Consider the following 27,049-nt stretch of genomic DNA (forward strand, 5'->3'; position numbering starts at 1 on the left):
ATAATATAACGTAAAATGATTAAATAACATGCCATGCCTGGCGCAGGTGGGACTTGAATCCAGACCTCCTGTCCCAGAGATAGGGATGCTAACAGTGTGCCTCAAGAGTAACCTTACTGATGGAGTTACCACCTTTCAGAATTTATTGTCTGCATTCAACTACAAAAGAAGGCTCAAAAGCTATGCAAATGCACAAACATAGTTCCAGTGTAGCTGGGTCACAATCCTCTGAGACTCCTTCCCTGGCAGCACTGTGGATGTCAATATACCTGTTGACATGCTGCAGTTCAAGATGGCAATTCATCACCACCTTCTCGAGGGGCAATTAGGGATGGGCAATAAATACTCTTCCAGTCAGTGATGTCCACATCAAATGAATAGAAGAAAGAACACTGCATTGAGGACCTTATCTGTCAAAATCTGAGAGTAAGTGGGACAGTGTTGCCTCCTAAGCTAAAGCTATAACTGGCAAACTCATCTCCACCTATCTGGATAACCAAGTGTGAAGGTGGATGAACACAGAAGGCCAAGCAGCATCTCAGGAGCACAATTTTGTGCTCCTGAGATGCTGCTTGGCCTGCTGTGTTCATCCAGCTTCACACTTGGTTATCTTGGATTCTCCAGCATCTGCAGCTCCCATTATCTCTCTCTCCACCTATCTGGACTCCATTTTCTCCCCCTTGGTCCAGGAATTCCCTACCTACGTCCGTGACCCCACCCAAGCCCTCCACTTCCAATTCCCCGCTCCCCAACACCTCATTTTAACCATCGACGTCCAGTCCCTATACACCGGCATTCCCCATGCTGATGGCCTAAAGGGCCTCCGCTTCTTCCTGTCCCGCAGACCCGACCAGTCCCCTTCCACCAACACCCTATCCGCCTGGCCGAACTCGTCCTCACCCTCAACAACTGCTCTTTTGATTCCTCCCACATCCTACAGACAAAGGGTTGGCCATGGGTACCCGCATGGGCCCAAGCTATGCCTGCCTCTTTGTAGGTTACGTGGAACAGTCCCTCTTCCGCACCTACATTGACTCTAAACCCCACCTCTTCCTCCGTTGCATTGATGACTATCGGCGCCGCCTCGTGCTCCCAAGAGGAGCTCGAACAGTTCATCCACTTCACCAACACCTTCCACCCCAATCTCAAATTCACCTGGACCATCTCCAACACATCTCTCACCTTCCTGGACACCTCTGTCTCTATCTCAGGCAACCACCTAGAAACCGTTGTCCATTTCAAGCTACCGACTCCCACAGCCACCTAGAGTACACATCCTCCCACCCACCATCCTGCAAAAATTCCTATTCCCAATTCCTTCACCTCCGTCGCATCTGCTCCCAGGATGAGGCATTCTACTCCCGCGCATCCCAGATGTCCTCGTTCTTCAAGGACCGCAACCTCCGCCTCGCAGTGGCCAAGAACGCTCTCGATCGAGTGACCCGCATTTCCTGCGTCTCATCCCTCACACCCCGCCCCCGCAATAACTGCCAAACGAGAATCCCCCTAGTCCTCAAATACCATCCCACCAACCTCTGCATACAACGCATCATCCTCTGACACTTCTGCCATCTACAATCCGACCCCACCACTAAAGATATTTTTCCATCCCCACCCTCATCTGCCTTCTGGAGAGACCACTCTCTCCGGGACTCCCTTGTCGGCTCCACACTCCCCTCCAACCCCACCACACCCAGCACTTGTCCCTGCTATCCGGAGGAAGTGCTACACCTGCCCCCACGCCTCCTCCTCACCCCCATGCCAGGCCCCAAGATGACTTTGCACATCAAGCAGATGTTCACCTGCACATCCGCTAATGTGGTGTACTGCATCTGCTGTACCCGTTATGGCTTCCTCTACATTGGGGAAACCAAGCGGAGGCTTGGGGACCGCTTTGCATCTGTTCTCCCCGGACTGACCTATCCCCTACCCACCTATACTCTCCTCTCCACCGATCATCTCCTCTATCCATCTTCAGTCCGTCTCCCCCACTCTCCCCATCTCCCTTTTCTGATGAAGGGTCTAGGCCCGAAATGTCAGCTTTTGTGCTCCTAAGATGCTGCTTGGCCTGCTGTGTTCATCCAGCTCCACACTTTGTTATCTCGATTCTCCAGCATCTGCAGTTCCCATTATCTCTGAAACCTATAACTGGCTCCTGATTAATTAACTTTAGTCAATTATCCTTTTAGAATCCATGGAAGGAATTGGTTGAAATGGGATAAATTCACTTCATTAAGTGCTGCAAAGGAAATGCAAGCAGAACTGCTGCCTACAGAGGTGTCAACACACTTCTGAGTTCATTTTACTGCCATCACCATTACCATCTGCAGGTGGTGCTACCCTTGCATTGGAAATTGGTCTTAAATAATGAATCCAAAACTGTACTCAGTACACCAGATGAGGTCTCACCAAAGCCCTGTACGGCTGCAGTGAAATCTCCCAGCCTTAACATTCTATTCCCTTTGCAATAAATGACAAGAAGCAGTCTGTATGAGATTTGCAGAGTGGGAAGGCTCCCGAGCCGAACGGTCATTCCTTCCTCTGTTTGCTTTCTTGCGCAGTGGCAGGAATCCATTTCATTTTGGGAATATGTCAGCAATGATAAGTTCGTGCCAAATGCTGTTTAAATGGAATGGTGCAGGTTCAATAAACTTCACTGTGGCAATAATACATCAAAATTAATTTTCTTAGCTCATCAAGATGAGGGTGGTGGGAGAAAAATGGAACATTTTTTAGAAGCTTGGGCCCATTTCAAGAAAACTCTTGTCAGGAATAGAACAGAATATTGTAGTCCAGAACTAAGAGGGAACACTCGTCAAGAAAGGCAAAGCTAGCTGAGGGTCATTCCCTGAAACAAGGGAGGTCAGAGGAGTGACTTGAGGGAGGTTTTTAAAACTACAAAGGGGTTTGATAAGGCAGATGCAGGGAAGATGGTACATTCTCCACAATGATACCTCAACTAATCAAAGTCAACCTACTAATGAAGCAAAATAATAAAATGTGAGGCTGGATGAACACAGCAGACCCAGCAGCATATCAGGAGCACAAAAGCTGACGTTTCGGGCCTAGGCCCTTCATCAAAGAGGGGGATGGGGTGAGGGTTCTGGAATAAATAGGGAGAGAGGGGGAGGCAGACTGAAAATAGAGAGAAAAGAAGATAGGTGGAGAGGAGAGTATAGGTGGGAAGGTAGGGAGGGGATAGGTCAGTCCAGGGAAGACAGACCGGTCAAGGAGGTGGGATGAGGTTAGTAGGTAGGAGATGGAGGTGCGGCTTGGGGTGGGAGGGAGGGATGGGTAAGAGGAAGAACAGGTTAGGGAGGCAGAGACAGGTTGGACTGGTTTTGGGATGCACTGGGTGGAGGCGGGGGAAGAGAGGGGCTGGTTGTGTGGTGCAGTTGTGGGGGAGGGGACAAACTGGGCTGGTTTAGGGATGCGATGGGGCAAGGGGAGATTTTGAAGCTGGTGAAGTCCACATTGATACCATTGGGCTGCAGGGATCCCAAGCGGAATATGAGTTGCTGTTCCTGCAACCTTCGGGTGGCATCAATGTGGCACTGCAGGAGGCCCATGATGGACATGTCATCGAAAGAATGGGAGGGGGAGTGGAAATGGTTTGCGACTGGGAGGTGCAGTTGTTTATTGCGAACCGAGCGGAGTGGTGCTATAAAGCGGTTCCCAAGCCTCCGCTTGGTTTCCCCAATGTAGAGGAGGCCACACTGGGCACAGTGGATGCAGTATACCACATTGGCAGATGTGCAGGTGAACCACTGCTTAAAGTGGAAAGTCATCTTGGGGCCTGGGATAGGGGTGAGGGAGGAGGTGTGGGGGCAAGTGTAGCATTTCGTGCGGTTGCAGGGGAAGGTGCTGGGTGTGGTGGGGTTGGAGGGCAGTGTGGAGCGAACAAGGGAGTCACGGAGAGAGTGGTCTCTCCGGAAAGCAGACAGGGGTGGGGGTGGAAAAATGAACCCTGCAGCCCAATGGTATCAATGTGGACTTCACCAGCTTCAAAATCGCCCCTTCCCCCACCGCATCCCAAAACCAGCCCAGTTCGTCCCCTCCCCCCCACTGCACCACACAACCAGCCCCGCTCTTCCCCCCCCTCCACCCACTGCATCCCAAAACCAGTCCAACCTGTCTCTGCCTCCCTAACCTGTTCTTCCTCTCACCCATCCCTCCCTCCCACCCCAAGCCGCAACTCCATCTCCTACCTACTAACCTCATCCCACCTCCTTGACCTGTCTGTCTTCCCTGGACTGACCCATCCCCTCCCTACCTCCCCACCTATACTCTCCTCTCCACCTATCTTCTTTTCTCTCCATCTTCGGTCCTCCTCCCACTCTCTCCCTATTTATTCCAGAACCCTCACCCCATCCTGATGAAGGGTCTAGGCCTGAAACGTCAGCTTTTGTGCTCCTGAGATGCTGCTGGGCCTGCTGTGTTCATCCAGCCTCACATTTTATTATCTTGGATTCTCCAGCATCTGCAGTTCCCATTATCACTACTAATGAAGCAACACCGCTTTTATTATCTCTGACTGCTTTTATCACACAGCATAAAGTGCTGTTCCCTTTGAAATTTGGCATTTAAAATCTGACCTGATTGATGTACAATAGAAAAAGCTTTGATGCATGCCCCCTTTTCGTGTAGTAATTATGCTTTCACTTGCTGGTTAGACCAACCCAAGATGACAATCACTAATACACAAATTCCTCAGGTTGTGTGAATGACTTCCAATCTGGAATCTGTTCACAAATCAATTTGTACAGAGATTGGGGCACAATGTAGGACAACATAAAATCGCAACTTCTAAGCACTGGAAATGTTTGTATATCGGGTCTATAAAATTACAACCCCTATATGAGATTGTGTTCACAAGTATGGGTGTTTGTAAGTCAGGCATTTAAAAGTAAGGGACCCCTGTAAATCCATTAGGGATTTAAGGATAATCTTTTTTGTGTGGGGGAGTCTCATGGCGCCTGAGTGACATGGCCTCTAGTGGGATTTGGGGCAGAATTGGTTGACAGAACTGATGAGGCTTAGCTGGATGTCAGGAGCATCTTTTGTGCTTTTGCCGATCGACGAAGTGAGATTCTAGCTAGGCAGAGGCGAGTTGTTAATTTACAAAGATTAGAATTTGTCTCATTAATGCTGCAAAATGACAGATGGAATAAAATGTGGATAACTGCAAGATCATGGTCTTTGGTAGGAAGAATAGAGGCATGGACTACTTTCTAAATGGGGAGAATATTCATAAATCTGAAGTGCAAAGAGACTTGGGTGTCCTAGTCCAGGTATTTCCAAAGGTAAACTTGCAGGTTCAGTCGGTAGTTGGGAAGGCAAATATAATGTTGGCATTTAACTTGACAGCACTACAATATAAAAGCAGGGACGTACTTCTGAGGGTTTATAAAGTTCTGGACAGACCATGTTTAGAGTCATGAGAACAATTTTGGGCCCTATACCTCAGGAAAGATGAGAGCGTCCAGGGGAGGTTCACAAGAATGAGCCCAGGAACGAAAGGCTTAACATATAGAACATAGAACAGTACAGCACAGAACAGGCCCTTCAGCCCACGATGTTGTGCCGACTATTGATCCTCATGTATGTACCCTCAAATTTCTGTAACCATATGCATGTCCAGCAGTCTCTTAAATGTCCCCAATGACCTTGCTTCTACAACTGCTGCTGGCAACACATTCCATGCTCTCACAACTCTCTGCGTAAAGAATCCGCCTCTGACATCCCCTCTATACTTTCCTCCAACCAGCTTAAAACTATGACCCCTCGTGTTAGCCTTTTCTGCCCTGGGAAATAGTCTCTGACCAGCAACTCTATCTATGCCTCTCATTATCTTGTGTACCTCAATTAGGTCCCCTCTCCTCCTCCTTTTCTCCAATGAAAAAAAGTCCGAGTTCAGTCAACCTCTCTTCATAAGGTAAGCCCTCCAGTCCAGGCAGCATCCTGGTAAGCCTCCTCTGAACCCTCTCCAAAGCATCCACATCTTTCCTATAATAGGGCAACCAAAACCGGACGCAGTATTCCAATGAGAAATATTTGAGGACTCTGAGTCTATACTTGACAGAGTGTAGACGGATGAGGGGAATCAATTGAAACTTACAAAATAGTGAACATCCTGGGAGTGTGAACACTGGGAAGATGTTTTCATTGGCAGGAAAGACTACGACCATGAAATAACCTTAGAATAAAGGGAAAACTCCTTACAAAGGAGATAAGGAGAAATTTCTTGAGCTAGAGAGTGGTGAATGTGTGAAATTTGTTGCAACAGACAGCTGTGGAGGACAGGTCATTGAATTTATTTAAGACAGAGATAGATAGGTTTTTGATTGTTTGGGGATCAAAGGCTACAGGAGAAAGCAGGAGAAATGGGGTTGAAAAATGTATCAGCCAAAAGACTAGATAACAAAGTGTGGAGCTGGATGAACACAGCAGGCTAAGCAGCATCTCAGGAGCACAAAAGCTGACACTTCGGGCCTAGACTCTTCATCCTAGGCCCGAAACGTCAGCTTTTGTGCTTCTGAGATGCTGCTTAGCCTGCTGTGTTCATCCAGCTCCACACTTTGTTATCTTGGATTCTCCAGCATCTGCAGTTCCTATTACCACTCAGACAAAAGGCTGACGTTTCGGGCCTAGACCCTTCTTCAGAAGAAGGGTCTATGCCCGAAACGTCAGCCTTCCTGCTCCTCTGATGCTGCTTGGCCTGCTGTGTTCATCGAGCTCTACACCTTGTTGTCTCAGATTCTCCTGCTATTTCTGCCTCAAAAATATCTTATCTTCCTGGAAAACAAGCCTCCCTGTCACTCAGCACCAAACAACAGCTCAGGGCACAACCCATAGGCAGCAATCTCACACACCCAACATCCATGGACACTGGCACCCAACATGTGTCAACCCCTCTTGGGGCAGCACAGTGGCACAGTAGTTAGCACTGCGGCCTCACGGCACCAGGGACTCAGTTTCAATTCCACCCTCAGGCGACTGTCTGCGTGGGGTTTGTACATTCTCCCCATGCCTGCATGGGTTTCCTTCGGGTGCTCCGGGTTCCTCCCACAGTCCAAAGATGTGCAGGTTAGGTGAATTGGCCATGCTAAAATTGCCTATCGTGTTCAGAGAGGTAGAGGGTGTATATGAGGTGGGTCATAGGGAGATTGGTCTGGGTGGGATGCTCTGAGGTTCATTGTGGACTTGTTGCATTGAAGGGCCTGCTTCCACACTGTAGGGATTCTATGATGATCCTGATGACACCTCTCTCAGCTACTGGCAGGAAGCACAGAGCTGCAGTCCAGGGGGCATTGCCACTGAGCATTGAGGGCTGCAGCAGGATGCTTTCCGCTCAGGGACAGGTGCCCAGTTGACCAACTGAACTAGACTGCATCTCAGGACTGGCTTGCTTGTTCAGTGCCTGCTCACTGACATCCCCCTGCATGCTCATAGCACCCTGACCTTGCTGTCTTTGTTAGAGAGATAGTGCTTCAGTCAAAGCCAAAGGCCATCATAAGCATCACATTGATGTAGTCGTTTGCGTAGGCAGGCTGTTGCTCATCAGGAATTTGTCCGCTGTCAGTTGTCCACTTGGACACAAACAGTGTTGAGACACCGACTGACCGATAACAAATGGGGAGACAGTCTTAAGCGGCTGAGTGGCCTTTTCCAGCCCCAGTAACTTGATAATAGGTCTTGAAAGGAAAGTGGATAAATATTTGCAAAAAGAAATCTGTGTAAGCGAAGTGCAGAGAAATAAGGCTAAGTGGAAAGATGCCAACAAGTCACCAGGCTTCAAAAGTAACTTATTGGCTGATTAAATATTGGGAAGACTGAAGACATTGTTTTCGGTCCTCGCGCCAAAACCAGTTTCCTAGCTACCGACTCCATTTGACTCCCTGAGAACAGCCCAAGATTAAGACAGTACTTTTGTAACCTTGGTATCATAACTGACTCAAGTAGAATTCCAACCACATTTATTTCTACCTCCATTACAATGTTCAGCTTTTTCTCTTTTCTCAATTCACCTGTTGAATCTCTCACTCTGCCCTCTCTTATCTTTAAATTGGACTATCTCTGAGCTCTCCTGGCTGCTCTCCCACATTCTACCCTTTTAAACTTGAGGTCATCCAAAATGTGGCTGGCTGTGTCATAACTTGTGTTCAGTTCCATTCCCCTATCAGCCCATGGGCCATTTCCTAATCAAGCAGCAAACAAACACAGAACAAAAGTAGACCACTCAGCCCTTCCAGCCTAATCTCCCATTCAAAAAGATCTTGGCTGATCTGACTGTAACCTCAGCTCTACCTCATTTCTGCATATCCCCCAGTAATCTTTCATCCCCTTGGTCATCGGGAAACTATCTCACTTTCCTTAAAAACAGTTAGTCACAAGGATGTACAGCATAGAAACAGACCCTGAGTCCAACTCGTTCATGCTAACCATATATCCTTAATTAATCTAGTCCCATTTGCTATACCTTCTAAGCCCTCCCTATTCATGTATGCATCCAGAGGTCTTTTAAATGTTGTTATTGTACCAGACTCCGCCACTTCCTCTGGCAGCTCAGACTCCACCACTTCCTCTGGTCCCTTTCATATCTTTCCCCTTTCACGTTAAACCTATGCCCTCTAGTTTTGGATTTCCCTACCCTGGAAAAAAGACCTCGGTTATTAGCCCTACCATGCCCCTCACGATTTTATAAGGCCACCCCTCAGCCTCCAATGCTCCAGGGAAAATAGCCTCAGCTTATTCAGCCTCTTCCTATAGCTCAAACCCTTCAAACCCGGCAACATCCTTTTAAACATTTTTCTGCACCCTTTCAAATTTAACAATATCTTTCCTATAGCAGGGAGACCAGAATTGAATGCAATATTCCAAAAGTGGCCTAACCAATGTCCTATATAGCCACAACATGACCTCCCAATTCCTATACTCAGTGCATTGACCAATAAACACAAGTATACCAAACATCATCTTCCTCTCTGATGAAGGGTCCAGGCCCGAAACGTCAGCTTTTGTGCTCCTGAGATGCTGCTTGGCCTGCTGTGTTCATCCAGCCTCACATTTTATTATCTTGGAATCTCCAGCATCTGCAGTTCCCATTATCTCTCATCATCTTCACTATGCTCCACTTTCAAGGAATTGTGAACCTGCATCCCAATGTCTCCTTGCTTGGAAACATTCCCCAGGGCCTTACAAGTACAAGTTCAAGAAGGGGAGTAGAGGCAACCCTGGTAATTATAGACCAGTAGCCTTACCTCCGTTGTTGGTAAAGTGTTGGAAAAGGTTATAAGGGATAGAATTTATAATCATCTAGAAAAGAACAAATTGATTAGGGATAGTCAGCAGGGCTTTGTGAAGGGAAGGTCGTGCCTCACAAACCTTATTGAGTTCTTTGAGAAGGTGACCAAACAGGTAGACGAGAGTAAACCGGTTGATGTGGTGTATATGGATTTCAGCAAGGCGTTCGATAAGGTTCCCCACAATAGGCTATTGTGCAAAATGCAGAGGAATGGAATTGTGGGAGATATAGCATTTTGGATCAGAAATTGGCTTGCTGAAAGAAGACAGAGGGTGGTAGTTGATGGGAAATGTTCATCCTGCAGACCAGTTACTAGTGGTGTACCGCAAGGGTCGGCGTTGGGTCCACTGCTGTTTGTCATTTTTATAAATGACCTGGATGAGGGCGTAGAAGGACAGGTTAGTAAATTTGCAGATGACACTAAGGTCGGTGGAGTTGTGGATAGTGACGAAGGATGCTGTAGGTTGCAGAGAGACATAGATAAGCTGCAGAGCTGGGCTGAGAGGTGGCAAATGGAGTTTAATGCAGACAAGTGTGAGGTGATGCACTTTGGTAGGAGTAACCGGAAGGCAAAGTACTGGGCTAATGGGAAGATTCTTGGCCGTGTAGATGAGCAGAGAGATCTCGGTGTCCACGTACACAGATCCTTGAAAGTTGCCACCAGGTTGACAGGGCTGTTAAGAAGGCATACAGTGTTTTAGCTTTTATTAATAGAGGGATCGAGTTCCGGAACCAAGAGATTATGCTGCAGCTGTACAAAACTCTGGTGCGGCCGCACTTGGAGTATTGCGTACAGTTCTGGTCACCGCATTATAAGAAGGATGTGGAAGCTTTGGAAAGGGTGCAGAGAAGATTTACTAGGATGTTGCCTAGTATGGATGTAAGGTCTTATGAGGAAAGGCTGAGGGACTTGAAGCTGTTTTCATTAGAGAGAAGAAGGTTGAGAGGTGACTTAATTGAAACATATAAAATAATCAGAGGGTTAGATAGGGTGGATAGGGAGAGCCTTTTTCCTAGGATGGTGACGGCGAGCACGAGGGGGCATAGCTTTAAATTGAGGGGTGAAAGATATAGGACAGATGTCAGAGGTAGTTTCTTTACTCAGAGAGTAGTAAGGGAATGGAATGCTTTGCCTGCAACGGTAGTAGATTCGCCAACTTTAGGTACATTTAAGTCGTCATTGGACAAGCATATGGACGTACATGGAATAGTGTAGGTTAGATGGGCTTCAGGTCGGTATGACAGGTCGGCACAGCATCGAGGGCCGAAGGGCCTGTACTGTGCTGTAATGTTCTATGTTCTAAGTGCTGCCCTTATATTCCTACCAAAATGCACACATCACGTTTATCCATAATAAACTCCATCTGCCGCTCCTTGACCCAACTGATCAAAGTCCTGTTGTACTCTTCGATAACATTCTTCACTGCCCACATAACCACAACTTTTGGCATCCTCTGCAAACTTACTAACCATTCCTCCTATAGTCAAATCCAAATCATTTATGCAAATATCAAAAAGCAGTGGACCCAGCACTGATCTTTGTGGCACACCGCTAGTCAACAAGCCTCCAGTCCAAAAAACAACCTTCCACCACTACCCGGTTTCCTACCTTCAAGCCAATTTTGTATCCAAATGGCTAGCTGTCTGGATTCCATGTGATCTAACCTCACTAACCAATCCACCATGTGGAACCTTGTTGAACGCCTTGCTGGGGTCCATACAGACAGCAATCACTGCTCTGCCTTTGTCACCCCTTCAAAATCCTCAACCAAGTTAGTGAGACACAATTTTCCACACACAAAGACCTGTTGACCATCGCTAATCAGTCCTTTCTAAATGCATGTAGATCCTGTCCCTTAGAAAACCCTCCAACAACTTACACACTACTGATATCAGGCTCACTGGTCTATAGTATCCTGGCTTCTCCTTACCACCTTTCTTAAATAATGGCACCACATTAGCCGTCTTCTAGCAACCCATCTATGGCTACTGATGATACAAATAACTCGGCAAGCGGCCAGCAATCACCTCCCAGCTTCCCACAAAGTTCTGGGACACACATGATCAAGTCCCAGGAAATTATCCACCTTTATGTGTTTTAAGATGTCCAGCACCACCTTCTCTGTAATATTAACACTTTGAGATAACACTGTTTATTTCTCCAATTTATTTAGCGTCCATAACCTCCGCCACAGTAAAAATTGACATGAAATGTTTAAAATTCTGCATCCAGTGTCTTTTGAGGAAGGGAATTCCAAAGACTCAATCTTCCATGACAGCAAAATAGCATTCTCTGTCCTAAATGGCCACCATCCTAGTTTTAAACAGTAACCCCTAGTTCAAGAGTTTCCCACAACAGGAAATATGTTTCCCACATCCACAGCGTCAAGTCTCCCTAGCGATCGAATGTCATGACTTCAAAGTTCTTACCCCCTTCCATGCCCTCAACTCTCTTTAATCCCCTCAATCCCCATAACCCTTCAAGATCCTCGTGCTACTGTAATCTTGAACACCGCTCTCCTATCATCCTGGTCTCTCATCATCCCTATTTTAATCCATAAATGGCAATCAGAAAGATGGAGAGCTGTGGGGAGAGTATTGCAGAGTTTAGGAACCAGCAGTTCAAGATGGAAAGAAGATGAACCTGTCCATCTTCTCTCCCACCAATCCCCCCAGCCGTCCCACTGACCAATCCCCACCACTCCCTACCCACACTCAATAATCATCATCCCACCTACCTTCCCAAGCCCCACCCCCCTCTATTTATTTCCCAGTTTCCTTCCCCCTCCCCATTTTTGAAGAAGGGTCCCGACCCGAAATGTCAACTTTCCTGCTCCTCTGATGTTGCCCAGCTAAATGCGTTCCTCCAGCTCCACACCGTGTTGTCTCTGACTCTAGCATGTGCAGTTCTTGCTATCTCTGATATTGTCACGGCATTTGCAAATGTTTCACTGACAGTATCTGCTGTGCAGGCAGGCTGTTCCCCCTTTTCTTTAAACTCCTTTTTAATTGCATGTTCCAAATTTGCATACGGAGACATCACAGCTGTGTGTTTACAGTACATAACACTCCTAATAGCTTTGTCCTTAGGCAATTAAGAGCTGTTGTTCAAGGCTATCATTAACCAACACAACATCAGTGAATGCTCCACCTACTCTGTTTTTTGGGGTTTTTTCTCATGCAATTATGCCTACTTATATGTTAAACACACAATGTCCATCTTGTTCAGTGGGATGAATATACATGCATATACGGAGGGTGTTTATGTACCTGTGTGCGCGCACTGTGACAATGTGACCGTGTCTGTTTCTCGCCACCTGTCCATATGACTGCCTAGATAATAAAATGTGAGGCTGGATGAACACAGCAGGTTCACCTGCACATCTGCCAATGTGGTATACTGCATCCACTGTACCCGGTGCGGCTTCCTCTACATTGGGGAAACCAAGCGGAGGCTTGGGGACCGCTTTGCAGAACACCTCCGCTCAGTTCGCAACAAACAACTGCACCTCCCAGTCGCAAACCATTTCCACTCCCCCTCCCATTCTCTTGATGACATGTCCATCATGGGCCTCCTGCACTGCCACAATGATGCCACCCGAAGGTTGCAGGAACAGCAACTCATATTCCGCCTGGGAACCCTGCAGCCATATGGTATCAATGTGGACTTCACCAGTTTCAAAATCTCCCCTTCCCCTACTGCATCCCTAAACCAGCCCAGTGCATCCCCTCCCCCCACTGCACCACACAACCAGCCCAGCTCTTCCCCCCCACCCACTGCATCCCAAAACCAGTCCAACCTGTCTCTGCCTCCCTAACCGGTTCTTCCTCTCACCCATCCCTTCCTCCCACCCCAAGCCGCACCCCCAGCTACCTACTAACCTCATCCCACCTCCTTGACCTGTCCGTCTTCCCTGGACTGACCTATCCCCTCCCTACCTCCCCACCTACACCCTCTCCACCTATCTTCTTTACTCTCCATCTTCGGTCCGCCTCCCCCTCTCTCCCTATTTATTCCAGTTCCCTCCCCCCATCCCCCTCTCTGATGAAGGGTCTAGGCCCGAAACGTCAGCTTTTGTGCTCCTGAGATGCTGCTTGGCCTGCTGTGTTCATCCAGCCTCACATTTTATTATCTTGGAATCTCCAGCATCTGCAGTTCCCATTATCTCTCATATGACTGCCTAGTCAGTTTTGCTGTTCACACCCGTGTTCAAGGATGGCACAAATGCTGGAAAGAGACCAAATTTGTAGCCCCCTACACTTCTGTCATAAATGATTCCAAAATCCCAACACAGTAACCCAGCCTGGCAACATCAAGGGGAAATGGGGGAGGTGTGGGCATCATTTGGATGCCACTTCAAATTGAAGGTACTGTTTCCACTCTGTGGCTGGACTTATTTGATCCTTCAGCACCACTCTCGTGTGCCTTGCCCAATAATCACAGTACTGTTTTGGTGCGAATGAAGGCGATTCAGCCCAGGGTATCTGCATTGGCTTTCCAAATGAGAATCACAGGTTTCTGCCAGTATCCGAGCTTTTCTCCATGCCCCTGCATACCATTTCTATCCAAGTAATCATCCAATGCTTTCTTGAATGTCTCAATTGCAGCTGCCGCTACCACATTCCTGGGCAATGCATTCCAGACCCTAATTATTCACTGTGTGAAAAAGCTTTACTCCTCACATCATGCTTGCATCTTTTTCAAATCAGTTTCAATCTGTGCCCAGAGATAATGAGAACTGCTGATGCTGGAGAATCCAAGGTAACAAAGTATGGGGCTAGATGAACACAACAGGCCAAGCAGCATCTTAGGAGCACAAAAGCTGACGTTTCATGCCTAGACCCTTCATCAGAAAAGGGGGATGGGGAGAGGGTTCGTGAAATAAGTATGGACAGAGGGGGAGGTGGACCGAAGATGGATAGAGGAGAAGATAGGTGGAGAGGAGAGTATAGGTGGGGAGGTAGGGAGGGGGTAGGTCAGTCACGGGAGGTTGGACAGGTCAAGGGGGCGGGATGAAGTTAGTAGGTAGGAACTGGAGGTGTGGCTTGAGGTGGGAGGAGGGCATAGGTGAGGGGAAGAATAGGTTAGGGAGGTGGGGACAAGCTGGGCTGGTTTTAGGATGCAGTGGGGGGAGGGGAGATTTTGAAGCTTGTGAAATCCACATTGATACCACTGGGCTGCAGGGTTCCCAAGCAGAATATGAGTTGCTCCACCCAGATGCCAACTCTCCGACACCTCCTCCTACCGCCCGCTGGATCGTGACCCCACCTCCGAGCACCAAACCATCATCTCCCAAACCATTCACAACCTCATCACCTCAGGTGAACTCCCACCCACAGCCTCCAACCTCACTCCTCCCCATCCGCGCACCGCCTGCTTCTATGTCCTTCCCAAAATCCACAAACCCGCCTGCCCTGGTTGGTTCATCGTCTCCGCCTGCTCCTGGCCCACCGAACTCATCTCCACCTATCTGGACTCCATTTTCTCCCCCTTGGTACAGGAACTCCCTACCTACGTCCGTGACACCACCCATGCCCTCCAACTCCTCCAAAACTTCCAATTCCCCGCTCCCCAACACCTCATTTTCACCATCGACGTCCAGTCCCTATATACCTGCATTCCCCATGCAGATGGCCTAAAGGGCCTCCGCTTCGTCCTGTCCCGCAGGCCCGACCAGTCCCCCTCCACCGACACCCTCATTCACCTAGCCGAACTCGTCCTCACCCTCAACAACTTCTCTTTCAATTCCTCCCACATCCTACAGACAAAGGGGGTGGCCATGGGTACCCGCATGGGCCCAAGCTATGCCTGCCTCTTTGTAGGCTACGTGGAACAGTCCCTCTTCCACACCCACACTAGCCCTAAACCTCACCTCTTCCTCTGTTACATTGATGCGGTATCGGCACTGCCCCATGCTCCCAAGAGGAGCTCGAATAGTTCATCCACTTCACCAACACCTTCCACCCCAACCTCAAGTTCACCTGGACCAGCTCCAACACATCCCTCACCTTCCTGGGCCTCTCTGTCTCTATCTCAGGCAATCACCTAGAAACCGATGTCTATTTCAAGCCCACCGATTCCCACAGCTACCTAGAATACACCTCCTCCCACCCACCTTGCTGCAAAAATTCCATCCCCTATTTCCAATTCCTTCGCCTCCGCCACATCTGCTCCCAGGATGAGGCATTCCACTCCTGCACATCCCAGATGTCTGCGTTCTTCAAGGGCCGCAACCTCCCCACCCCGTAGTGGTCGAGAACACCCATGTCTCCCGCATTTCCTGCAAATGATCCCTCACACCCCGTGCTGCAATAACCGCCAAAAGAGAATCCCCCTAGGCCTCACATACGACCCCACTGACCTCCGGATACAACGCATCATCCTCCAACACTTCCGCCACCTACAATCCGACCCCACCACTAAAGACATTTTTCCATCCCCACCCTCGTCTACCTTCTGGAGAGACCACTCTCCCCGGGACTCCCTTGTCTGGTCCACACTCCACTCTAACCCCACCACACCCAGCACTTGCCCCTGCAACCGGAGGAAGGGCTACACCTGTCCCCACACCAGGCCCCAAGATGACTTTGCACATCAAGCAGATGTTCACCTGCACATCTGCCAGTGCGGTATACAGCATTCGCTGTACCTGTTGTGGCTTTCTCTACATTGGGGAAACCAAGCGGAGGCTTGGGGACCCTTTGCAGAACACCTACGCTTGGTGTCGCAATAAACAACTGCACCTCCCAGTCACGAACCATTTTAACTCCCCCTCCCATTCTTCAGACGACATGTCCATCCTGGGCCTCCTGCAGTGCCATAACGATGCCACCCGAAGGTTGCAGGAACAGCAACTCATATTCCACTTGGGAACCCTGCAGCCCAATGGTCATTCTCAATCCTTTTACGAGTTGGAGGAGTTTCTCCCAACCTACTCTGTCCAGCTCAAAACTTCCTTCAAATCTGCTCTTAGCCTGCAACTGGGGAAAAGGAAAACATCGGCCATTATCTCTTTCTGGGAGGTGACTGCGTGCAAATTGGCTGCTATGTACCATTCATCGCAAAGATTGACTTCAGAAGAAAAAACTCACCCGTTGTACTGCCATAGTGAAAGGTGCTACCCCTATGCAAGTCTTGCTTTTTGTACTCTCTTCATCCATTTATCTCCAAGTTGAGCCACTGGGCTTCAACATCTTGAGGGAATCATTCCAAGGTGCATTCCAGAGTTTCATTCAAAATCAACAAGGAAATAGGCCAGAGGAGTAGATACTCAGAGGAACAAAATAACTGACTGTTGCAAGGCCTGGGTGTGATGATGTTTAAAGGAGGGTTTTGGAGGAGAAAGGCTGGTAGAGGACATAGAGGCCAGTTCCTGGATATAGAGCTGAGATTTAACGCAGTGCCCACTAAGGATGGAGCAGCACAGTGATTCGGGGTTAGCACTGCTGCCTCACAGCGCCAAGGACCCGGGTCTGATTCTGGCCTCGGGCAACTGTCTGTGTAGATTTTGCACATTCTCTGCACACCTGCGACTGGAGTCATGCAATATGTGGGGTTCTACTGGGTGCTCCGGTTTCTTCCCACAGTCCGAGGATGTGCAGGTTAGGGTAGATTGGCTGTGATAAATTGCCTATAATGTCTAGGGATGTGCAGGCTAGGTGGATTAGCCAAGAGAAATGCAAGAGTTATAGGGATAGGGAAGGGGGTAGGTCTGAGGGGATGCTCTTCAGAGGGCAGTGTGGACCCAATGGGCCAAATGGCGTCCTTCCACACTGTAGGGATTCTATGATTCTAAGAATGGGTTGAAAAAGAATATGTTATGCAGCATAAGAGGCAGCATTGAGACAAACAGTGACGGAAAATTATTTCCAAGTTACATTATATTTCCAGTGCAGAATGGAATATCTGAATTCAGCCTCATGATACAGAGTGTCTGTACTTCTGGTCCCCACACTGGGATATTTGTTGTGAACTGAATAAGCCACAGGAAAAGAATATGTTTAAATGTTTAAAAAAAAATTGGATAGGTACATGGATAGGCAGGGTTTAGACTGCTATGGACCAAATGTGAGCAATTGGAACTAGCTGAGTGGGCACCATGGTCAGCATGGACCATTTTGGGCCAAACAGCCTGTGTCCATGCTGTATTACTCTATGACTCTATAACTAGCAGTCTGATGCCTTAGCTATGTCAACCAGGGAAGGTGGTGACTGCAGATGGGGAACCTTCAAGGAATACTTTGAAAAAAAAACTTTTAATTCATTTTTCAAACAATTTGATTTTAGCAGGATCCACTGCCTCAGATCTTTAGGCAGAGGACGAGTAATTTGGCCCACACTAGGTTATTCTAAAGCAACAGACTCAGTTATCTAGACTTGTGTGTTTATTTCTCTCAACATAATCAAACAATTTCTAACTTTTTAAAATTCATTCACAAGATGTGGGTATCATAGTTGGGCCAGCACTTCTTTCCCATTCCTATTCATCTCTGAGAAGATGGTGGCAAGCTGCCATCTTGAACCACTGTGGATCTTGTGGGGTAGGCACATGCACAATGGTGTTAGGAAGAAAATTCCAGGATTTTGACCCGACGACACTGAAAAATTGGTGATATGTTCCCAAGTCAGGACGGTGAGTGGTTTGGAGGCAGACTTGTGGGTAATGGTGTTCCAATGTCCTTGCACTTCCAGAGAATGGAGGTCACAGATCTGAAAGGTGCCGTCTAAGGATCCCAAGTGAATTGCCGAAGTAATTGCCGTAGATGTTTAAACCATTGAAAGGAATTGATTTTTAATAATTTGAGAGACAAGGAGCCACCTGAGGTTGTTAGGTAAGGGAGAGGAGGACAATGATATGGCAGACTGGAGTCATGCAAGATACAGTGTGAAGAATTCTGGAGGCAACAAAATCGTAAGTAAAGGCTTCTTCATATGGGAAATAAAGATAAGAGAGGAGATAGGAGATGCTGGATAGAGGGATGTCAACTTCAGGCATCTCTCTGGAGTAACCATTAAAAGCGTGCCTGGATTTGCAACCTGACAAGGCAGCGCTGCTATTGTTTTTGTATCTTTGCTCTCTTCCCGTGGAGAACAGTGGAAAGATTCACAGGCCTATTATCAGTTGGACTACTGGGGGTAACAATACTCCTATCATGACAGTGACCACCTTGACATGAGCTGATAATGGATGGATTTGCCCAAATGAGATCTTGCAACCCATTCAGAGGTAATTGTAAATGGGCCTGGACTTGGAAGTGTAGGACTAAGGAACAGGAAAAGGTCATTCAGCTCTTTGAGCCTGCTCTCCTATTCAACAAGATCAGCTACTTCAACACCATTTAACTGCACGATCCTAACATCTCTTGACATTTTTCATATCTATTAATCTCTATCTTGAACATCCCCAATGACTGATCTTCCAAAGCCATCAAGGGCAGAGAAGTGCCAAGATTCACTGCCCTCTGAGGGGAGAAAATCCTCCTCGGCTCAGTCCAAAATGGCCAACCCTTTATCCTGAGATTGTGTCCCTGAACAAACCACTAAAATCCCTGTCTCCCTTTTACTCTTTAGAAAAGGAAGATACTGGGCCTAACTTATGTCACCCATTCTGAGCGTTTTCCCTGTCAAGTTGTTCTGTAAATCACCCTATGGATGACTGAATTCAACTCAAATTCTGTCTAAATTAAAGTGTTTTTTCCGTGCAGTTACAATGGGGTTTAAATAAAAAGAGTTGATTGCTTTTCACTCCTCCACTGTCATTCCAGCGAACACTAACAATTCAATCAAGGAAACAAGCCCATTTTAGTATCTCCACAACAAAACTGATGATAAATCACAATCTTGATGAGCAACCTATTTTACAGAGATCAGACATGAGGCAGCTGAAGCACTAACTGGAATCGGCAGCTGACGAGAGTCACTGGTCCAACAAAATGTTGAAAGTAATTGACTGCGCCTTTTAGCACAAGAGGAGTCTGTCGTGACAGGTCTGGCTTCCCCTCCCCCATCAGCTCTGCAAAATTGTATTTTGTCCAGGCACGGGATGTCTCTGGCTGGGCCAGAGTTTATTGCCCAACCCTAATTGCATCAAGAAGGTAATGGTGAACAGCCTCTTTGAATTGCTGCAGTCTGTTTTGTGTAGGTACAACACAATGCTGTTAGGGAGGAAGTTCCTGGACTTTGACCCATGAACAGATGAAACGTCCGTTATACAGTGGAGGTCTGTTACAAAGCAGTGATCGAGTCCCAAAAACAAAACTACATTCTAGATGGATCACACTAAAGCTGCAACTCATTAATAAGGAAATTCCTACTTTCTCATTCATTTATGAAATATGGGTGAGGGGCATTTGTTGTCCATTCTTGACCCCTGAACTTAGTGGCTCGCTTAGAGCCATTTCAGAGGGACAATAACAGAAACTCATCAGACCTTGCAGCAATTGTGGAGAGAGAAACAGAGTTAATGCTTTGAATCCAGTGACCCTTCTTCAGAACTGATAGCAGGTAGGAAAAAATGGTATTTATGCTGATGACAGGGGGTGTGGGCAAACAGGTTAGCAGATAAGTAGACACAAAGACAGAGAGAGAGAAAGACATAGAGGGACAGGGAGGGGGTGGCGGGGAGAGGGAGAGAGAGGGGGAGAGTGAGTGTGAGAGAGAGAGAGAGAGAGAGAGAGAGTAAGTAAGTTAGGCCGACAAAGGACTGATTGATAGTAAGCCAGCAAAGAAGAAAAATCAATAATGCAATTTCGTTCTAAAGAAGGGTCAGTTGACTCAAAGCATTAACTCCGTTTTTCTCTCTCTACAGTTGCTGCCAGACCTGCTGAGTTTAATCGGCTATTTCTATTTTTGTTTCAGATTTTTAGCATTCACAGTTCTTTATTTAATTTTACCATTTCAGAAGGAAGTTAAGAGCCAACCTCATTGCTGTAAGTCTGAAGTCACATGTAAATCTAACCGGCTAAAGACAGCAGACTTCCCTTCCTAAAGGGCATTAGTTGGTTGCCAAGATTTTTACTGATGTTAAATATCACCATCTGCCACAGTGGGATTCACACCCATGTCCCTAGAAAATTAGCATGGGCGCTGTATTACTAACCCAGTGACATACCAGTCAGCCACTGGCTAACTAGCAAAATGAAGATTTTAAACACAGATTTGCCTCTTTTAGGAGCAGTAAGAAGGCAAAATTCAAAAGAATTTGTGGTATTTTACATTGTAATAGAGTCCAAGCAGTAGTTCTAAGTCAGACAGTGTGTAACTTGGAAGGGAACTTGCAGAGAGGTGGTCTCCTGTATCTGTTGCCCTTGTTTTTCTAGGTGATAGAGGTCACAGGTTAGGAAGGTGTGACCTAAGGAGCATTGGTGAATTACTGCAGTTCATCTTGTATGTGGTACACACTGCCACCGCTGTGCGTCAGTAATGGTTGGAATGGGTGTTAATGATGATGATCGGAGTACCAGTTAAACAGGCTTTGTCCTGGATGGTGGAAAACTTCTTGATCGTTGATGGAGTTGAGAATTTTTAGAACTTTCTATCGAAGATGGTTGTGGATGCTCCATTGTTGAATATATTTAAGTCTGGAATGCTCAGAATTTTGGTGTCTCAGGGATGGGAGGAGGCAAAAAAGTGGAGTTGAAGCCCAAAATCATTGTATGGTTGTACTGAATGGCATAGCAGGCTTGATGGGCTGAATGGGGTGCTTCTGCCATTTCTTGTATTCCATACTTATCCAAGTGAGTCGAAAGGATTCCATCACAATACGACTGCAACACCATGAACCTGGGGTTGACTTTCCAAAATTAGCCCATAAAAATTAATGGACAAAGCAAAACATTCTAGAAGCTTTACAGAAAAGTACTGGGTTGCTTTTCTACCTTTTTTGTGAATTAGTCATATAGAAGAGGGGAACAAAAATGGATATTTGACAAAGCATCAAGAGTTATCCATCTTGTTTATGAGGAGATTTTTCACATTTTCCCTTGGTATGGTATCAACAACTGTGTAACACTGTGTTTGCAGTACCCAGAACAAAACTCTCACTGGGATTCCATTCAACCCATCACCCGTGCTCACTGAAGTACAATGGCCCCCATGCCTAGAACGTCTTTGTTTTAAATTAGGCTCATGTTCTGGGGACATGGGTTCAAATCTCACCATGACAGACAGCAAAAACACTTTGCCATAGCAACCCAGACTCTTTGAGTGAACTATAACATACCTACCCCTTTGTAATCTGTGAGTAAGTGTTTCGTAACTGTTTGGGACACTTTAAAAGGAAAAATTTTGGAATTCCCTCCCTAATAGCATAATTTGTCTACATACACAAAAGGACTGCAGCAGTTCAAGAAGGCAGCTCACCTTCCCAACAGCAACTGGAAATGGGCAATAAATGCTGGCCCAGCCAGTGACGCCCACATTCTGTGAATGAATAAAAACAAATAACACTCAAACAGTCCATTTTACAAAGGGAATTTCTCATTTAGAGAGCCAGTGCAGACACAATGGGCTGAATGGCTTCCTTCTGCATTCACATAATTCCGTGATTCTGTGATTTCTGAACTTTCTGTAACCTATCATTTTCATCAATAATTGTATGCCTGTCTTGACAGCTCCCTTTATAGTTCAGTAGTAAAATAGTTTGAATTGATCCCATTCTCATCTAGCTTCTTGGTTATTTCACTGCATTAAACTGCACTATGGAAATGACAACAATTGCCGTCTACAGTGAACAGAAAAGAAACCATTTTCTCCAAAACCTAACTACAAGAAGCCTGGTTAAGTTGATCTTTGGAAAGGTTAAACAAGTTGGGCCAATACTCACCAAAGTTTGGAAGATCTAGTAGCCACCTTGTTAAAACGTATTAGAGCTTTTGGGGATTTGATGTTGTGGATACTAGGAGGATGTTTCCCCGCGAGGGATTAGGGAGTCACTGGCTGGCCCAACATCTATTATCCATCGCTAATTGCCCCTTGAGGTGGCTGTGGGCTGCCATCTTAAAGTGCTGCAGTCCGTGTGGTGTAGGTCACGCAGTAAAAGACACCACTGTTCCAGAGAAACAGAGGGACGCCCTCTCATAAGAGACAGAGAGAGATGGCTAATGGTGTTTTAACCTGAAGGTCACCACATCACAGGTGAGCAGGTGGTTGAGAAATAGAATCCTTCTATGGTAACCTCAGCTGGAGTGAGAACTAAACCCATGCTGTTGGCATCTATTGCTTCAGAAACCAGCCATCAGCTAACTGGCCACTGAAAGTAGGCGTAGGCCATTTGGACCCAAGTCTACTGCACCATTCAACTAGGTCGTGGCTAATCTTCAAATCAATCTCACTTTCCTGCGCTCTCTCCACATCATTTGTTACCTTTAAAATTTCATGCACAACAGGATGCCAAAGTCAGTTAACCCTAGGAAACTTAGCACTGACCCTGGCAAATGCAGAAAACACATGCCGCACTGCTGCTCCTGGTCAGACCTTTACATGAGCACAGAGAGTTCCCTATGGGCCGGTGCCCAGGCTATTAACTTCTGATGTTGCTCTCTCTCCCCCACACCCTGGGACCTGGGCTCTATGCACGACTCAGCCGCAGACGAGACAATTAACTTATCAACTGAACTAACAGGATAACTAATGGTTTAAGTAACCTATTCAACAAAACATGAAAAATTTCTTCTCAAAGACTGTTCTGAAAAGTCTTTCCTCTGGCAGATTACAAAGCTGAGTGGAACCAGTCAGACTGAACTGCCAATTCTTTGTCTGAAGTCCTGGAGGTAATATAGTTAAGCACTTGACAGTGGTGCTCAAAGTCAAAGTAACGAGCTAACATGAAGAAACTAGAGCTTGTTAAACCTTGAAATCAGATGGCCGAGACACAGGGTGAACAAATTAACCCAAAACTGTTGCCCCCAGAATCCTCTGTGGGTCAGCGGGTAGTGCTCTTGCCTTGAAGTTATATGGTTCTGGTTTCAAGGTCTAGTTCAGGGCTTGGCACAAACTCAAAGGTGACTACTCTCATGCAGCACTGAGGAAGCACTAGATTGAGAGAGGCACTGTCCCTCAGCTAAGGTGTTAAACATTAGCCTCCACGTCTGGTCAGGACGAGGTAAAGATGATCTGGCCACGATCTTGATTTGTGCCTCTTGTGAAGCCAGAGAAAGCTCTATAAGCTTTTCTGCCAGACATCAAGTGTCAAAGAGGGACCATATGGTCTTTATCCGACTCATCTTAGGTCAGCAATATCTTTGTAACACAAAGCCTCATGTATATAATTTATACTGAGCCTTTCCAAACAACGTGGAAAACCCATTAGAACTGAGCAGCCATCAGCTAACTGACCACTGAAAGTAGGCGTAGGCCATTTGGACCCAAGTCTACTGCACCATTCAACTAGGTAAAACTCTATCCAAGAGGAGAGGTGGAAGATGGAGGGATGGCCAACTGACCAATATGATCTGTTGCAAATGAGGCATCTCTTGCAGGATGAAACAGCCAAAGTCGTCCTTGAGTCTGTCTTCTCACTGAAACCTTTTTGTTTATTCTTTCATGGGATGTGGGCATCACCGACAAGACCAGCATTCATTGAAGATCCCTCATTGCCCTTGAACTGAGGGACTTATTCAGCTATTTCAGTGGGAATTTAAAAGTCAGTCAACATGGCTGTGGATCTGGAGTCACATGTGGGCCTAGCCATATTTGCCCTGATACAGAGTCATTTCAGACAGCAGTTAAGAGTCAACCACATTGCTGTGAATCTGGAGTCACATATTGGCCAGACCAGGTAAGGATGGCAAAGTGCCTAAAAAGTTGAGTTTTTACAACGATTGGCGATAGTCGCCAATGGTCTAGCTTTTAATTAACGTCGCCATATGCCATGGTAAAATTTGAACCCATTTCCTCAGAAGACGAATCTCGACCTTCTGGATTACTAGTCCAGTGACATCCACTACCCCACCAGCCTTCCCCATTTACAATGGTAGCAATAACCTATACATCCTCAAGACTGCTAGAACATTTAATAAGATCAGGGTGCGAATTACAGTAACTCCATTTTCCTGCAATACCCCATAATTCTCTGCTGCATTCAAAAACTGTCCACCTCAGTCACCCCAAGACCAAGCTCTCTGCAGCAGACAATTCCAAAGATTCACACCTTCTTCATGAAGGATCTTCTCATTCTCACAACCCAAAATGGCAGATCCCTTATCCTGAGACTGTGACTCAAAGTCTTAGATTATCCAACCAGTTCAGGAGACAGCCTTTCAACAGTTACCTTTACCTAAGCCTCTCAGAATTACACAACTTTCACCGAGGTCGCCACCCAATCTTAAGAGAGGATGGTCCATTCCACTTTATCTCGCCACTGTTGGTTCAGCATACCTTTGACAGAGATGTTAGGCGGGGGCCCCTCAATCCTCAGGTTCCATGGCGGATCCCCCAGATTGGCAAAGTCTCTCATCCGGAGGTAGCTGATAGTCAGCCGAATGATGGAGGCCTTGTCCAGCTGGCTGGTGATGGCTCCTGGGAGTGGAAGCATCTTTGCCAATTCGTAAAACTCAAAGTTTTCCTTCCCCCGTCGAAAGCGAGCAGCATTGCGAGACTTCTCTTTCCGGAGGGCTTGCAAACTGGGAAAAAGAACAAAAATTCTGTCATTAGATTTTCATTCCTTCACCACTCCAGACTGCTTTGTCATTTTTTATTCTTGTGCCGAAAGTCATTTTGGTTAAAGAGAATCTCTATTTGCGTTGCATGAAGCTATCAAACTCTCCCAGCTGATGTGCAGTGCACAGCTCCCTCTACTCTGACACCCCCACCCCACCCTCATCAAATATTCCCAGAACAGGTATAACACAGACTTAGATACAGAATAAAGCTCTCTCAACATTGTACCCATCAAACATTCCAGAACAGGAATAACATAAGGTTAGACAAAAAGTAAAGTTCCCTTTACACAGAACAGGAACACAGGGGCTTAGATACAGTATCTCCATCAAATAGCCTCCCAATTGTTTACAACTCCAGCTCCAGTACATCTGAAATACTGCATACAGTTTCTTGTTACTTAAGGGGGTAGTCTTTTTTCTTATTCTTTCATGGGAAGTGGACATCAAAGGCAACACATTTATAACAACACCAAAAGCAAAAAAAAATTACTGCCTAGCCATATTTGCCCTGATACAGAGTCATTTCAGACAGCAGTTAAGAGTCAACCACATTGCTGTGAATCTGGAGTCACATATTGGCCAGACCAGGTAAGGATGGCAAATTGCCTAAAAAGTTGAGTTTTTACAACGATTGGCGATAGTTGCCATTGGTCAACCTTTTAATTAATGTTGCCATATGCCATGGTAAAATTTGAATCCATTTTCTCAGAACATGAGTCTCGACCTTCTGGATTACTAGTCCATTGACTTCCACTATGCCACCAGCCTTCCCCATTTACAACGGTAGCTTTTCAAAGAAAGTTCACTCACTAACTGCTGGAATAAAGGGGGCTTTGCTTATGAGGTGAGGTCAAGCAGGTTAAGGGCTTGTACTCATTTGAATTTTGACAAATGAGTGGTGATCTTATTAAAGATACAAGATTCTGAAGGGGCTTAACAGGGTGGATACTAACAGGATGCTTTCTTTTGTGGAGGACTGATCAAGAACTAGGGGACACCCATTTAAGATGGAGAAGAGGAGCAATTTCTTCTCTCAGAAGGATATTAGTCTTTGGAATTTCCTTTAGGAAACTGCAAGATCGCCAAATACATTCAAGGTTGAGATAGTAGGAACTGCCGATGCTGGAAAATCTGAGATAGCACAGTGTGAAGCTGGATGAACACACAGCGGGCCAAGCAGCATCAGAGGAGCAGGAGAGCTTGATGTTTCGGGTCAGGACCCTTCTTCAGAAAAAGTTAATGGTAGGGCACTGAAGAAGGGTCTCGACCCGAAACATCAAACTTTCCTGCTCCTCTGATGCTGCTTGGCCCGCTGCGTTCATTCAGCTTCACATTCAAGGCTGAGTTGGACACATTTATGATTGATGAGGGAGTCCAGGATTTGGAGGACAAGTGCAGCATAAAGGGAATTATATCTTCATTCTGAGATAGCTGCTGAGCATGTAGAACTGAATACCTGGTCTGTAAGGCTCCAGGTTTAACATCATCTGTGACCCTATAGTCACGTTTTATTGATAAGTCTTGACTGACTTGAGTGAGAACAATGTCAGACTATGACAACAGGCAGGACAATGGAGGCACAGACTCGATCCAATGGGCTAAATGCCCTCCTGTATTTTTATTCGTGCCGTCGCCGCCTTTTCATTTTTTTTTCCTGAGCCCCACTATTATCCCTTTCTCAATGTCATTCCTCTTGTTTTCCAGGCGCTCTTACTTTATCCCGCGCCCTTTCCCTCCACCCTATCCCTTGTCTCCCGCTTAAAACCAATTGGTCCCGGTTCGGGGTGGGGGTGGGAAGGCGCGAACTTCTCAGGATCAAAAGGAGAAGTTTCTGGAAAAGCTCAGCAGGTCTGGCAGCATCTGTGAAGAAACAACAAAAGAAAATCACAGTTAACGTTTCGGGGTCCGCTGGCCCTTCCTGAGAACTCCTCTTCCCGGTTCAACGGCTGAGCATTTCCAGAACCTTCCAGCAGAACGTTCCTCCACCACCAAACCCCCGCCCCCATCGATGGATGGCCTCACACGGCGAATGAACGATTGAAAAAAAACATCAAAACGTCGGAGAAGTATGGAGCGTTGTTGGCC

General features: G+C 46.6%; 1 protein-coding gene across 7 annotated transcripts in view; it reads right to left on the bottom strand.

Annotated features, from left to right (window-relative positions):
- Positions 1-27,049, bottom strand: part of npas1 (neuronal PAS domain protein 1) — a 392,502-nt gene that overhangs the window by 228,200 nt on the left and 137,253 nt on the right. For all 7 annotated transcript variants that reach the window (XM_048522247.2, XM_048522249.2, XM_048522251.2 and 4 more), the window contains one exon: positions 24,681-24,925. In XM_048522247.2, the coding sequence (XP_048378204.1) occupies positions 24,681-24,925 (245 nt within the window). The remainder of the gene's footprint in view (positions 1-24,680; positions 24,926-27,049) is intronic.

The sequence above is a fragment of the Stegostoma tigrinum genome, chromosome 39, assembly GCF_030684315.1.
Source record: "Stegostoma tigrinum isolate sSteTig4 chromosome 39, sSteTig4.hap1, whole genome shotgun sequence".
Classification (NCBI taxonomy): domain Eukaryota; kingdom Metazoa; phylum Chordata; class Chondrichthyes; order Orectolobiformes; family Stegostomatidae; genus Stegostoma; species Stegostoma tigrinum.